The sequence below is a fragment of the Bacillus rossius genome, chromosome 7 (genome assembly GCF_032445375.1).
Source record: "Bacillus rossius redtenbacheri isolate Brsri chromosome 7, Brsri_v3, whole genome shotgun sequence".
NCBI lineage: Eukaryota > Metazoa > Arthropoda > Insecta > Phasmatodea > Bacillidae > Bacillus > Bacillus rossius.
The window spans coordinates 14,646,301-14,663,436 of record NC_086335.1 but is presented as its reverse complement, the minus strand read 5'-3'; the positions used below and the strand labels follow the sequence as shown (position 1 = coordinate 14,663,436).

The 17,136-nt window shown below is 35.6% G+C and overlaps 1 protein-coding gene across 4 annotated transcripts in view; it reads right to left on the bottom strand.

Annotated features, from left to right (window-relative positions):
* The window catches only part of LOC134533683 (sodium-coupled monocarboxylate transporter 1-like), a 115,972-nt gene that overhangs the window by 72,483 nt on the left and 26,353 nt on the right, over positions 1–17,136 (bottom strand). For 3 of the 4 annotated variants that reach the window (XM_063371235.1, XM_063371236.1, XM_063371238.1), the window contains exons 3-5: positions 10,702–10,861; positions 10,500–10,617; positions 9,370–9,437 (exon numbers count right to left, since the gene is read on the bottom strand). In XM_063371235.1, the coding sequence (XP_063227305.1) occupies positions 9,370–9,437; positions 10,500–10,617; positions 10,702–10,861 (346 nt within the window). Of the gene's footprint in view, positions 1–9,369; positions 9,438–10,499; positions 10,618–10,701; positions 10,862–11,793; positions 13,395–17,136 lie in introns of those variants that run through there. The other variant, XM_063371237.1, reaches the window with a different exon arrangement.

The following is a 17,136-nucleotide window of genomic DNA, read 5'->3' as shown; positions in this document are numbered from 1 at the left end:
ACGTAATGTACGCAATGTATGCACAATACATGCAATTTACATGCAATAAATGTAATGATCACACAGTACACACAGGAAACGGAACGTACACACAGTACACACAGGAAACGGAACATACACACAGTACACACAGGAAACGAAACGTACACACAGTACACACAGGAAACGAAATGTACACACAGTACACACAGGAAACGAAATGTACACACAGTACACACAGGAAACGGAACGTACACACAGTACACACAGGAAACGAAACATACACACAGTACACACAGGAATCGGAACGTATACACACAGTACACACAGGAAACGGAATGTACACACAGTACACACAGGAAACGGGACGTACACACAGTACACACAGGAAACGGAACGTACACACAATACACACACAGGAAACGGAACGTATACACACAGTACACACAGGAAACGGAACGTACACACAGTACACACAGGAAACAGAACGTACACACAGGAAACGAAACGTACACACAGTACACACAGGAAAGGAAACTTATACACACAGTACACACAGGAAACGGAATGATCACACATACATTAGCGGAAACACACAGGCTTAGTTGGAAATCAAAATACAAGAAATAAAAACATTAAATTTTTACTTTCAATATTTAATTACTTCTCAACATTACACAAATACAAGTAAAAGAAGCCATTATTGTATGTAGCCAGCTTTCCTCAGTTCTTTGAGTATGAAGGATATTTCTTTGATGCACGAATAGTTTCCTGCACAAAGCGAGCCATGTAGAAGTCTTAGCCGGTCAACCAATATGTTTGGATCTTTCCATGATGTGTAACCAATCTCTTCTACTACCATCTTACTTGTTTGTTTATTATAAATACTGTTAATATCACAATCGTCCCAGTGATCATAATAAGCATTATCAGATTTATTTATTATAACACGACGTTTCCATCGTTTCGGTCTCAGGACATCGCCACATTCTTCGATCTTGTTAGCTCTAGGTGCTTCATCACAGTCTATGCCTTTGTCATCAGCCTCAGAGTCACTGTAACAATCACTGTAGAAGACATCCTCTTCACCCAGATTACCGTATGAATTCGCTATCGATGATGTCGAAGTGTCTTCATCGTCTTCATGCTTCCTTTTTAGGAGTCCATCATTTTTACAAAGAATGGAGGATCTACTGAATATAGGCTTGAATGTATTCTCACTTTTCACGGTGTTGTTACTGCCATTAGTTTCAGTCTTCCCGAAGCCATTAGCATCCTTCAATTTATGTTCTTCCTTACGATCGGGTGAGCTAATACCATCACGCTCAGGACAAGGAAAATTATTGTCGTAATGCAGATCACTCTTCTTTAGTCTAGTGGATCCATCGGTATCCTCTATGCCGTAAGTAGTCTTGACTTTACATGTTCTACCATGTCTTTTTAAGCTGTCAATTCGTGTTAACAACCTGCTACAACTATTACATGTTGCATAGTGGGTTTCTAGCACAATCATTCTCCTCATGACGTCTAGCATTCCTCCTCATGGCAAAATCCTTGCCACAGTATCTACAGCGGCTTCCTTCCGATTCAGCTGAAGATAACAAACCACGATCCATGGTAGCTTCTGTGACTAATGTTAGATACAAACTGTAAGTTTTCTCCAATTGGAACCATTTCTTAAATAGAGTTTTTGAAATATTTCATCAGCGAGAGTTAAGTTATCTAAGGCAAAGCAAATTGATGCAAGTAGTTCTGGCTGTCGTAAACAGATGTCGCCACGTGTTGCTTGCAGGTAAATAATATATATTTCATTAATGGGGGATGTGGAACGCTCACTATCGATCGCAAAGGGAGGTTGGCTACGATAGTATCCAAGGAGAAAAAAGTTCGTCCTTCCTGCTAGTGCTTCTTAGATTTCTCACGGTCCGCCATCTTGGATTGCGACGTCACGGCGGCCATCTTAGATGGGTGTGACCTTGACCTTTGACCGAAACCGCAGGAATGATCGCAAGCACACGGATTAACCATCAAAATATTGATAAGATTAATCAGGAGCACACGGAGAAAACCACCATAATATTGGCAAGAATAATCAGGAGCACACGGAGAAAACCACCACATGTTTTCTTTGACATCATAAAAATACAAAAAAAAAATTAATAAAAAATTAAAAATAAAAACGAAAAAAAAATCAAACATTCTGGCTTGTACTAGAACTCTATATTTGCTCAACAATGAGAAGTTCACCAGCTAGCAGAATGTTTGATTTTTTTTTTCGTTTTTATTTTTAATTTTTTATTATTTTTTTTTTTGTTTTTTTATGATATCAAAGAAAACTTGTGGTGGTTTTCTCCGTGTGCTCCTAATTATTCTTGACAATATTATGATGGTTTTCTCCGTGTGTTCCTGATTAATCTTATCAATATTTTGATGGTTAATCCATGTGCTTGCGATCATTCCTGCGGTTTCGGTCAAAGGTCAAGGTCACATCCATCCAAGATGGCCGCCGTGACGTCGCAATCCAAGATGGCGGACCGTGAAAAATCTGAGAAGCACTAGCAGGAAGGACGAACTTTTTTCTCCTTGGATACTATCGAAGCCAACCTCCCTTTGCTATCGATAGTGAGCATTCCGCATCCCACATTAATGAAATATATATTATTTACCTGCAAGCAACACGTGGCGACATCTGTTTACGACAGCCAGAACTACTTGCATCAATTTGCTTTGCATTAGATAACTTAACTCTCGCTGATGAAATATTTCAAAAACTCTATTTAAGAAATGGTTCCAATTGGAGAAAACTTACAGTTTGTATCTAACATTAGTCACAGAAGCTACCATGGATCGTGGTTTGTTATCTTCAGCTGAATCGGAAGGAAGCCGCTGTAGATACTGTGGCAAGGATTTTGCCATGAGGAGGAATGCTAGACGTCATGAGGAGAATGATTCTGCTAGAAACCCACTAAGCAACATGTTAAGCTGTAATCGTTGTAGCAGGTTGTTAACACGAATTGACAGCTTAAAAAGACATGGTAGAACATGTAAAGTCAAGACTACTTACGGCATAGAGGATACCGATGGATCCACTAGACTAAAGAAGAGTGATCTGCATTACGACAATAATTTACCTTGTCCTGAGCGTGATGGTATTAGCTCTCCCGATCGTTGGAAGAACATAAATTGAAGGATGCTAATGGCTTCGGGAAGACTGAAACTAATGGCAGTAACAACACCGTGAAAAGTGAGAATACATTCAAGCCTATATTCAGTAGATCCTCCATTCTTTGTAAAAATGATGGACTCCTAAAAAGGAAGCATGAAGACGATGAAGACACTTCGACATCATTGATAGCGAATTCATATGGTAATCTGGGTGAAGAGGATGTCTTCTACAGTGATTGTTACAGTGACTCTGAGGCTGATGACAAAGGCATAGACTGTGATGAAGCACCTAGAGCTAACAAGATCGAAGAATGTGGCAATGTCCTGAGACCGAAACGATGGAAACGTCGTGTTATAATAAATAAATCTGATAATGCTTATTATGATCACTGGGACGATTGTGATATTAACAGTATTTATAATAAACAACCAAGTAAGATGGTAGTAGAAGAGATTGGTTACACATCATGGAAAGATCCAAACATATTGGTTGACCGGCTAAGACTTCTACATGGCTCGCTTTGTGCAGGAAACTATTCGTGCATCAAAGAAATATCCTTCATACTCAAAGAACTGAGGAAAGCTGGCTACATACAATAATATCTTCTTTTACTTGTATTTGTGTAATGTTGAGAAGTAATTAAATATTGAAAGTAAAAATTTAATGTTTTTATTTCTTGTATTTTGATTTCCAACTAAGCCTGTGTGTTTCCGCTAATGTATGTGTGATCATTCCGTTTCCTGTGTGTACTGTGTGTATAAGTTTCCTTTCCTGTGTGTACTGTGTGTACGTTTCGTTTCCTGTGTGTACGTTCTGTTTCCTGTGTGTACTGTGTGTACGTTCCGTTTCCTGTGTGTACTGTGTGTATACGTTCCGTTTCCTGTGTGTGTACTGAGTGTACCTTCCGTTTCCTGTGTGTACTGTGTGTACGTCCCGTTTCCTGTGTGTACTGTGTGTACGTTCCGTTTCCTGTGTGTGTACTGTGTGTATACGTTCCGTTTCCTGTGTGTACTGTGTGTACATTTCGTTTCCTGTGTGTACTGTGTGTACGTTTCGTTTCCTGTGTGTACTGTGTGTACGTTCCGTTTCCTGTGTGTACTGTGTGTACGTTCCGTTTCCTGTGTGTACTGTGTGATCATTACATTTATTGCATGTAAATTGCATGTATTGTGCATACATTGCGTACATTACGTGTTGGAGCTGATGGATCTGTTGGAGCACTTGCAGCTTATGGTCAATTGAAGCATAGGGGCAAAATGTAGATTGATCTGATGACGTGAATTGTAGCCCTTGGAGCCTGGTGTATATTGGAGAGATCGAATTTTTTTTTCGATCTAATGATCCTCTTTTTTAATTTGTAGATTTGACTCTAGTATTATTGTAAATGGTTCTTGATTTGACTAGCGTATTATTCCATACGGTGCATGTATATAAGCGAGTCCTAGACAGCAGGACGCTCAGTTTGTTACTGACGTCGGCGGTGTGAGGATCACCTAGTTTGTTTCTTCTGGTGCATAAGTCGTGTCAATTAGCTGTTCTTGAGATCTCGATGGCATCTTTACCGTCTTTAACGTCGAACTCGGAGGTTGTACCATCGTCTACGGGAACCTTGACGACAGCTACGATGGAGAAGGTGCAGATCCCGTTGGCAACGACGACGTCAACATTGGAGGGGATTTCAACAGATGTGATACCACCAGCAGAAAAGTATTTAATGCCGGTGGTGCTGGCTTCACAGGAAAAAATTGATGAACTTCGTTTCAGCCTCGATGGAGACTTCAATGGCTGGTGATTCAACAACTAACGGACATCGGTGTTGTTACTGTGACAAGATTTTCACAAACAACAGCAATGCTCGACGATACGAAAAGAGAGAATGTGTCAAGAACCTTTATCGTAAAATGATTGTTTGTGAGAAATGCCATAAGCAGTTTGCCAGAAAAGATAATATGAAAACGCACATGAAGACATGCAAAGGTCCTGCTGTTCGGTAGAAAGTAAAGGTTTCTATTCAACAACGATGCATTGATGTTCATAAGAGTATGCCTGGAGATGGCGCAACTGCGACAACGTCAGTATCTGTATCGGGTCTGAAAGGCTTGTCTTCATCAGCAAGGTATCCTTGTAGCTACTGCGATATGTCGTTCACTTTTTCTCATGTAACACGAAGACATGAGAGGAGTAAATGCAAGAAGAATCCATCTCGCATATAGTTCCGCTGTGATGAGTGTCATGAATGGTTTACACGTATTGATAGTTTGCGACGGCATGTGCAAAAATGCAACGGTAAAGTTCGTGTGTCTACTGAAGAACTACCTGTAGAAATTTCGACTCCTCGCTTTAGATTGGAGACTCGTAAGCGTACAAGCAAGAAAACCAATGTGCAGCAACCGATTGCTACAACGTCTGGACATGAAAATAAACCTAATACTGTGCTCGGTGCATTACAAGTGAATGATAATGGGTTCTACTTGGCGCAGTCTGCATTTCGTGGAAAATTGAAAGATTACTATTATCTAAATACGTTAGGTGAGTCAAAAGACACTTGTAATTTTCTTGATGATATCAGAGAGGACATAATCAATCAGCTTACTGATGATGTAGCAACAAACGGTCCATCAAAATATAACTTGTGGTTGGACTGTATATATATGGAAAGCCGTATCCATTCGAAGACGAAGTGAGGAAGTGTGCATTCAAGACATCGGCTGCAGTAATTTACAGTTCTGACGATGTGAAGCAAACTGTTAAAAACGGTATCCAGAAACTCTGTCAAGAAGAGGAGGACTATGTCTGTAATGGTTCTGGTTGGTCTCTGTCTAGTATAAACCAATTGGAGCTAAGAATTAGTCATTTCACGCCTATGCAGGGCTTTCGAAAGTGATCCTGTAGTAAAATATAGATTTTGTAATAAAATTATTTTGTAAAAGAATTTGCGATGTTTTATTTACGAACCTGTCCCTATTATGTTAAATAATTGTTATATTTATTTTTTCTTCAGCATCCAGAATCGTACCAAGAACCTAAGTCGATCTAATTAATCATTTTATTGTTTACAAAATTTATTTAATGAATTTTGAACTTTTTCCTGAATTTCTAGCATTGAAATTATGAATTTCCAAGATGGCGGACATGATGGCTTATAGGATGATGGTAGTAGAGGATTTTAAGCCTCATAACAATTTTTGAACATGGTTTATTGTAATTATTATTTTTTACATAAAATTAAACATTATTGCATCGGTCGAGTATCGAAACAAGGACAGGAACTGATCGAATCAATATGTAAATTAATGAGTGATTTATTTAATGAATTATGGATTTTTTCCCGAATTTCTAGCTAAATAATTACACGATTCCAAGATGGCTGCCATAACGAAACATGCAACAGTAATAGGATTAGGTTAGGTTATGTTAGGTTAGGTTAGCATAGATTTGCATATGGATTAGGTTAGGTTAGGTTAGGTTAGGTTAGGTTAGTTTAGGTTAGGTTAGGTTATGATAGGTTAGGTTAGTATAGATTAGCATATGGATTAGGTTAGGTTAGGTTAGGTTAGGTTAGGTTAGGTTAGCATAGATTAGCATATGGATTAGGTTAGGTTAGGTTAGGTTAGGTTAGCATAGATTAGCATATGGATTAGGTTAGGTTAGGTTAGGTTAGGTTAGCATAGATTAGCATATGGATTAGGTTAGGTTAGGTTAGGTTAGGTTAGCATAGATTAGCATATGGATTAGGTTAGGTTAGGTTAGGTTTAGGTTAGGTTAGCATAGATTAGCATATGGATTAGGTTAGGTTAGGTTAGGTTAGCATAGATTAGCATATGGATTAGGTTAGGTTAGGTTAGCATAGATTAGCATATGGATTAGGTTAGGTTAGTTTAGTATAGGTTAGGTTAGCATAGATTAGCATATGGATTAGGTTAGGTTAGGTTAGGTTAGGCTAGGTTAGGTAAGTTAGGTTAGCATAGATTAGCATATGGATTAGGTTAGGTTAGGTTAGGTTAGCATATGGATTAGCATACAGATTAGATGACGTCATCAGGTTGGCAACATCGAGGGTTGCAAGGCTAAAGGTCAGGGTCGAATTTCAATGTCAGGGTTAAATTTCAAGGTCAAGGTTAAAGGTCAGATTTCAAGGTCAAAGTCAATGTTCAAGGTCATATTTAAAGGTCAAGGTCAATGTTCAAGGTCGGATCCTGGATCCTCCGCCTGTGCTTGAACCCCCCATTTCCAACTACTGTAACGGGACATTTTTTCGTGTGTACATGGCTGATGAACGTAACGTGACACTTTTTCGTGTGTGCATGGTCGAAGGAAGTGACATATTTCCAACATGGCTGATGAAGCGAAGCCTTAAGGTAGCTGGATCGGATCCCCGGATCCCCCTCCGTCCTCCGGTGCCCCAGGATGAACTATATACATCTACTCATGTCATAATATTTAACTTTCAAATTACTTGCAATTAACACAGATTGTAGTAGAACCTCGCGATGGCGTTATAACATAATACCATAATTGCGCACCTGTTTACAGGCGCACCTGCGTATTTAATAGCTGCGTATTCGTACAGTTGAGCATTCGCATGATTGCGCACTCGCATATTTGCATATTCACACATCTTTTAACTAGCATTCTTGCTCTTTCACATACTTCAGCATACGGATACTTGCACACATTCTTATAAATTTGTAGGTATATCTGTACATACATATTTACATGCACACTTGTATAGAATTTTAAAATATTTATGTACCATGCAAAACTCATATATTTTTTTTCTCTCTGAAGGTGTATTGGTAACTCTAGTGGCAGCCATTAAACCATTTTTTTAAGAAATGTAAATAATTTAAACAAAATTTTTATTTTAATTGACATATCATGCTAAAGTGGTTGGAGAATTTTACTTAAAACTTGTCACGTTATTTTCTCTAGAAGACACTGAGTTTATGAATGAGATGAATATGTGTGGTTATTGACTTATTTAGAATGCATTTAAAAGATGGGGAAAAAGTTATGGTTGAGGAAAGAGAGAGGAAGAGGAAGCTTAACGGTATGTGGAGAGTTTAGTTAAAATTGGCATGCGTGGTTGTGGCAAGTGTTGTTTGCTAAGTAACATAGTTTTTGCAAGATATTATTAATATTTTAGTTTACTATTGTTATTGTGTTTCAATTTTTAAAATATATTTTTGATTGATTACGTATTTTTTTTACCATTCTTTACAAAAATTGTAAATTTTTTTTTTCCAAAATGTATTAATGGGGCTTATTTGGCAATGAAACCTTTTTGCTGGGAAATGTGTTAGATAACCCTTTAGTAATTTCAGTTTCTTTTGTACTTTTTTAAAAAAAATTAGGGTTTTCATGTCATGGAGTATCAGGTCATAAAGAAAAAAAAATTTAAAGGTAATATGTGAATGTTAGGATTTTCGAAACGTGGCGGCTGGGAATCCGAAACGCACAGCCATTGGTTATAAATACGAAACAAATATCACAAAATTTAAATTCGCAATGTATTGTCAAAACTGTTACACTGAGTAAGAATTCTTAATTAATAAAAACACATCAAAACACAGTTTCAAATCTTGGACAAAACTGCTACATATTTTGAATTTGAAGTGAGAGTCTTTCAAAAATTTAGGCAGACAGCCATATTACAAAACAATACGTATCTGAATTATTATATATTTACTGTTATAGCTGATTTCAGTATTCTGCTATATTTCAGTACATCAGAAATTTTTTTTTTCTGGCTGGCTAAACCAAGTAATAAATATTTATTTCTGTATTCTTTAATACAATTTTTTTTTCTCATTCTATCATATTTCTTTTCAAACATATAAAATATTAAAATGTTTAAATAATTCGTTATAATAATTTAACTATTTAAACGCTTTTTTAATGTTATTCCTTGATAACTATTCACTCTAGTTGTTGGATGCAAACAATAAACATATATCATTCTTTTACTCTACTAAGTTGTTTTATGTATGAAAATTATGAATTATTCTGAAGTTTTCAAGAAATATCATGAATTAATAATTTTCAGCATTTAAATAAAACAAGTTCTAAAGATTTCATAAATATACTATTTTAAATAACAGTAAACATACTATTTGAAATGGTATGCACTTTCAAATTTTTATATGGATGGTATTTAAATTAATGAAATTAATACTAAGAAGAATCATTTCAAAAATAATGTTTTAATTTTCAGATGTACTTACCAGCATTGTGTACAGCATGCACACAATACAGACTACAGAGGTGACAAGATGAACACTTAGGCCACTAACTGAAAATAAAAAAAAATATTAAATCCTGTATGTTAACATTTGTGTCGATATAATTTAAATAACAGGGGATGTTATAGCACTGTGAAAGATAGAGACAGTAAATTACTGGCCACCATATAAGATTCAGATGACCAACAACTTAACTTAAATAGTAAATATTGATATAAATATACGAAACGTGACTAAAATGTAAAGTCTCCTTGAAAATCTTACATCCCAACTGTTTTTTAACATATAACAAAAACAATTGTTACTAGCGTACTTCCTTAAATAAGACAAATAAATCTAAAAGCACGTTAAAATTTAATTGATAAGGTCACATGGACGACTTGTGAGAGACGGAAATAAAAATCAATATGTAGATGTAGAGTTAAAGGACAATGAAGGTACTGTTTCTTTTTCAAACAATTGTTTCACATATTTTTTTTTACTGGACTCTAACTAAGGAAATCAAACACACGCGTTTATCACTTGCACAACATGTTGACGGTGACATGCAAAAAGAAATTCCTGATATCCTATATGCCAGGCGTATTTATTGTCTGTTTCATGGTCTTTAAGGAGATAAATATTTTTAAACAAAGGTATGCCAATGTCTTCCCCTACCAATTTAATACGATCCTTCTTTTATAAGCATTTATATTTGACAGTTCATTAGGCAATACATTAAGACTAAGTAAGAGTTGAGCCGATTTTTTTATATATAAAAATGGGAACATAAATATGGTTTTTTACAATCTGAATAGTTCAAATAACTTGTTAAACATATAAAAGTTTAAAGTTGTAAATAACTAATTCTTGAATAAAAATAAACTACCTGTTGGTTTTTTGGTGTAAATATTTGTCATAATGCAATCATTGCTTCTATAAAAAATGTATTTTTGTTTCTTACATATTAAAATATAATTAAAAAATATTATTGTGATATTTTCTAGAAATTGTTGATAAAACAGGTACAGTAAACATTAAAAAAAACTATTTTTGTATGTTAAGTAAATTCATGTATTTTAAATTAAAGTAATTATAAATTAAATAATAAAACAAATGTGTTATTATGTTACCTTCGTTGAAAGCCAAGGCTGGTGTGTAGATCACAATTGGAAGATAGAGAATAAGACTGCAGGCAAATAGAAAGGATGCCATCGTGCGAACATTTTTGTCAAAACGTAGTTCTAAATACTGAAAAAAAGTATACACTCTATTTATTTTTATAAAATTAATTATTGTACAACTTCTTAAGATATTTTAACACTCACGACTCACCTCGTAGGTAGAAGTAATTTGTAGTTCAAAAAATATTGGTAGAAATACTGATATAGTGATAATACATGTAATAAGACCTGCAAAAAACTGATTGAAGTACATCGCTCCATAGGTATAGTATTCCGTTGGTAGAGCGACTATTGAAATTCCAGATACATGGCTGTAAAAGATAAAACAGTGTTATAAGGAAAAGCAAAGCACTTTATATTTACCTGAATTATTACACAAAAACCTTTAATCTTAAATTATTACACTTGTTTTTGACGAAAAAGTTTTCAATTTTCTTTATTTTAATTGTAGTGGCATATTGAAATAAATTTTATAATAACATTAAACTGGGTGAAATATCTGAAATCAGTTTTTGAAAAATCAGAAACACAAATGTATAGGTTTAAAAGTTTTTGTATTTTTTTTTCTTGAATCAATCTTAGGCTATTAAATGGTTTCCATGAAAACTGTTTTGTTACTTAGTTCTTTGAACAATTTTTAAAATTATATGATTACTAAATGTAACAAATATTAGTGAAAACTCGATAAATAAAAAAGGTATATCATTTAATTTACTGTATGAAACGAAAGTAACTGAATTTTCTTTGAATACATAAACGTTTATAAAGTGACGCTTCAATTTTTTTTACACTTTTAACTGTTCAGTGAGTGAAATGATTTTAAGTTCGTCTTTGTTATAAATACCAAATAATATCAATGCTAATAACACAGAAGAAAAATATTGTGTTTGAATTATGACTTTAACAAACAGCAAACTTCTCTAAAACATTTAATAAAACATTTGTTTAAAGTGAATTAAAAAATTAATTTAGATTAGCAAAGAAAAGTTAATAGCTACATTCAAAACTATTGTAGTGAGAAACAAGAAACAAGGCATTAAAACCCATATTGAAATTAGATATTTTAAGTTTATCGTTACGAAAATTTATTTTCTAATATGGTGTTTATTTGGTTTATAGAAGCTCAAATGTATCGGTATTAAAAAATTACGATATAAAATCTTTATTACTGTCATTTGGAGACTTCGGGCTAATTTTATTCTTATGGTACTATGGCTTGGTGGCTTACACAATTGTGGCTTACCAATCGGAAAGATTAGGCCATGTTCGGGCGTGTCCGCCGCTCGTTGACTATGATCGGGACCTCGTGCTGACTGGCGGCGGAGTGAGTGGTCAGTGCAACCACACACCACCAGGGGCACTTGCGTCCCTGGTCACTAAATCCAGTACTGGACAAATAGCAAAGCGGACCACGAGTCCAAGTGCCCAACCCCCGCATGGTAGACTCTTTTCTACTCTGTCCAACACTTCATCCAGACCATCCTCTGTCTACTGTAAATTCCTACACATAATGCATGCCAATTTGCATCCCGCATGAATGTGCCCAGGGTTTTCCCTGTGTCTATGCAGGTTTTACCTGGGCCCAACCTATCTCTAGTTACAGTCTAGATTTATGTGTGAGGGGAGTTAGTCATGGCGCCAATCGTTGCCATGGCTGGCCAATCCCCTCCTAGCACATGATGCAGGCGACCCTCTCCCTGCATGGCTAATCCCAGCATGACTAGGCGTATAGGCTTCGGCCTGAGACGCACCTAGGTCCCTCCCTAACCCGGACCCCTCCCAAATACACTTAGTTTTAGTTAGGTTAGGGGAAAAAAATCGGGACCTTGTCAACCATCTTCGGTAACATTCGTCTCTTTCATCCACAATCCTGCCTGAACACTTAGCTACCAATTAAAGATAGGAGAAAAGTGTTTTATGTATGTATACTAGGCGTAATATGCTTTAAAAAACTATAATTATTCGTTGACAATTGTAAAATATTTAATAAGTCCAGATTAAGCAACCAGATAACATTTTTTTCATTTTATTGTATTTTCTTATATATATTTTTAAACCTCATTAATACTACACCATAAGTCTGTATTTTGGATATTTTTTCATTAATTTATTTTTGTAGTAGTTTTTGTACCGAATTTCCTACCAATATATCATTACAGTCCAGATTTATATTATTTTTATTAACATATCACATGTGGGATAAACATTTTATGCTATCTTCATTTATATAGGAACGAAAAGTTTATATAAAATAAAAACAAAAGTTTTGTGATTAGAAAATTTATTTTTATTAAAATCTTTATTTTCTTATGGTGTACTTCTAAGGAGTAGAGTCCGTATATTACGAACCCATAGCTGTAAATAAAATTTGTACAATATACAAAATATACAAATAACATTAAAATAAACATAATTTATCCAATAGTTGTGTAGAATAGTTCCTCCTGCGCCAGGGTTGCAGGGTGCGGTGCTTGCTGCCGATCGCCATCTTAGATTGTGACGTCACGGCAGCCATTTGGACTCAAAATTGACTCTAAATGATTCAAATTTCCTAATATTTCCTATTTTAGAAGGACAAACTCCAGTTATGAGGAAACATTTCCCGTATTAGCCCTCAAAAATGACAAAGCCTTCGAAATTCCTAAAGACAGCTTAAACTCCTTAATAACTAGCCTCTCTAGGCTGCACCTTGACAATAAGAACGACATGATCGCCATTTTTTAATTATGACGTAACTCTTGCAATTTTTCGTTACGGCCGTCATCTTGAAATTCTGTAATTATTTTCAGATTTAAATAGGAAAAAATTTAAAAATTCATAACAAACTTTTATTAATCAAATGTTAATAAAATACTTTTAAAACCCTGTTGCATACGATCACCATATTGGATTATAGAAACGTTGCACATTTCGTTACGCCTGTCATCTTGGATGTGTATTAAATAATCGTTGTTCGTTTCGTTACAGACACCATAATGGATTCTAGATCGTTGCACTTTTCGTGAAGCCCACCATCTTGAAAATCTGGAATTTTATGCTAGAAAATAGGGAACATTAAAAAAAAGTTTAAAAAATATTTAATCAAAGTTTAATAAAATATTATTTAAAACACGATCTTAAAACCTTGATTCTAACCTGGTGAGGTCAAAAATAAAATTAATTACGATAGTTCCCTCCTCCACCGAAGCCACAGACTGACTGACCTCCCACCACTAATGCCAAAGTATATATATATATATATATATATATATATATATATATATATATATATATATCGCCAGCTAGTCTGACGTATGTCCGCCATCTTGTTTTCGTCTGCTGGGTCCCAACTTCTTGTTTTCGTCGTTCAGAGTGCGCTACCACAATTTTAATTTAATTTCTTTTTCGCTAGACCGCAGTATTAATTTATTATTACAGTGGCGCCCGCCATCTGAGAATTTGGGCGCCATCTTGGAAATGTGTAATTATTCTGCTAGAAATTAAGGAAAAATTCCCAAAATTCATTAAAAAATCTGAAATTAATATACTGATTGATTCGATCAGTCCCTGTCTTTGGTTCGATCCCGGGGTGTTGTAAAAATATTTTATCTAAAAAATATTCATTTAAATAAATATAGAGTAAAACCCTTAAAGTAGCATAGTTTCCTTGAAAAATGGCCTCCAGTAAGCAGTTATGACCACCATCTTGAAAATTCATGTAAATTAATATAGGAATTCGTCAAAAATTCCAAAATTCATTAAAAGAATCACTCACTAATATAATAGTTTATTTGATCGTCTTGGTTCGATACTTAATCATTAATTTATATTTAAAAGATGACAGGTTCGTGAAATAAAACACCACAAAAGAACAACTAAAACATGTATTATGTAATTTCTACTCTACTCCAGAAACACTAGCAAAATTTAACAATCTAATAAACATTGGTCCTGCATTGGCCTGAAATGACTAATTCACAGCTTCAATCGGTTTATACTAGACAGAGACCAAACAGATCCTTTATTGACATAGTCTTCCTCTTCTTGACAGAGTTTATGGACACTGTGTTTAACAGACTGCTTCACATCGTCAGAACTGTAAATTACAGCAGCCGATGTCTTGAAAACACACTTCTTCACTTTTTCCTTGAACAGATACGGTTTACCATATATACAGTCCAACAACAAGTTATATTTCAAAGGACCGTTTTTTGCTACGTCATCAGTTAGATGAATGATAATGTTCTGCCTGATATCGTCAAGAATAGTAGAAATGCCTTTCGACTCACTAAACGTATTTAGAAAATAGTAGTCTTTCAATATTCCACGAAATGTGTACTGCGCCAAGTAGAACCCATTATTATTCACCTGTAATGCACTGAACACAGTTTTGGTTTTAATTTCATGTCCAGACGTCATGGCAATCGGTTGCTGCACATATTTTTTTTGTTTGTACGCTTACGAGTCTCCAACCTAAATCGGGGAGTAGAAAAGTCTTCCGGTAGTGCCACAGTAGACACATGGACTTCACCTTTACAATATTTGGCATGCCGTTGCAAACAGTCAATACGTGTAAACCTAATATGGAACTCATTGCAGCGAAACTTTGTACTAGAAGGTTTGTTTACTCATTTGCTCCGCTCATGTCTTCTTGCATCATGGGAAAATGCGAACGACATACCACAGTAGCTGCACGGATGCCTAGTTGATGATGACGAACCTTTCAGACCCGAATCAGATGTTGATGTTGTTGCAGTTTTACCAAATCCCAGTGTATTCTTAAGAAAATCAATTAATCGCTGTTGCAGAGAAACCTTAATTTTCTGTCGTACAGCAGGACCTCTGCATGTCTTAATGTTCGTTTTCATGTTATATTCTCTGGCAAACTGTTTAATATCATTTATCAGAGCCAAACAATTTTTGAGGAGGATTCATAGCACATTCTCTCTTCTCATGTCATCGAACATTGCTGTTATTTGAGAAAATCTTGTCACAGTGACGGCATCGATGCTCGATAGTTGTTGTCGAAACACCAGCCATTGAAGTCTCCAGCGAGGACGAAAGGTCGTTCATCATGGTTTCCTGTGCAGCCAGCACTGAAGTCATTAAGCTATCTTCTGCTGGTGGTACCACAGAGTATGAAGTGTCCTCTAGTGTTGACGTTGACGTTGCCAACGGGATATCCACCATCATCGTCAACGCTAACGTCAGGGTTCCCGTAGTCGGTGGTTCAACTTCCATCCAGTTCGACGTTAAAGACTGTAAAGATACCATCGAGTTCACAAGAAAGGGGAAAAACGTGACTTATGCACCAGATGTAGTAAACTAGGTGATCCTTACACCGCCTTAGCCAGTGACAAACTTAAATTCCTTTCGTCTGGGTCCTGCTAATATACACGAAACCGGTCGAATAATATGCTAGGTAAAACATGTTTCATTTATAATTATACACTAGTAAAAAACATTAAATAAAGAAGCACATATGGAAGCAAATTTGACAAAAGAGTTGGACACATAATACACGCACTGGACACACAATTTACACGCAATGACCACATAATGTTCGCACCAAACACGGGATGGGAGGTCAATCGGTCAATGGCTTCGGTGGAGGAAGGATCTATCGTAATTTTATTATTTTTAGTTCACGAGGTTAGAACCAAGGTTTTAAGTGCGAGTTTTAAATAATATTTTATTAAAATTTTATTAAATATTTTTTTATAAATTTTAAAATTTTCCTGATTTTAAAGCATAAAATTACTGATTTTCAAGATGGCAGGCGTAACGAAAAGAGCAACGATCTAGAATACAAGATAGTGTCCGTAACTAAACATGCAACGATTAAGAAATACACGACCAAGATGACAGGCGTAACGAAATATGCAACGTTTCTATAATTCAATTTGGAGATCGTATTCAACGGCTTTTTAAAAATATTTCATTAACATTTTATTAATTAAATTTTGTTATGAATTTTTAAATTTTTTCAATTAAAATCTGATAATAATTACGGAATTTCAAGATGACGCAAGATGACGGCCGTAACGAAAAATTGCAAGATATAGGTCATAATTTGAAAATGGCGGTCATGTCGTTCTAATTGTCAAGGTGCGGCTTGGAACGGCTAGTCATTAAGGAATTGCAGCTGTTTTTAGGAATTTCGAAGCTGTTGTCATTTTTGAGGACTAAAACGGGAAATTTTCCCTCAAAACGGGAATTAAAATTTTCAGAAAATTTAAGTCATTTTAAATCCAAAATCTCCGCCGTAACATCACATCCAAGATTGTTGTTGACACTAAGCCCCACACCCTGCAACCCTGGCACAGAAGGAACTATTCTACATTACTCCCAATTTTTAAACTCATCTATGATAAAAAAGATTTTCATATACAGGTGGCGGCGCGGAAACTTGCTGATTTGTATTTCGCGTCAAGATGTGAGATGGGGTTGTAAAATAGTGGGGAGGGTCTCGTTCGATGTTGACACCCGCCTAGTCAGTTGTTGCTATGCGTTGGACCAATGAGCAGCGCGCATTTGCCGTCGAGGCTTACTTTTCTAATGGCCGTTCCATTATCACCACTCAACGAGCGTTCCGTATTCGATTCAA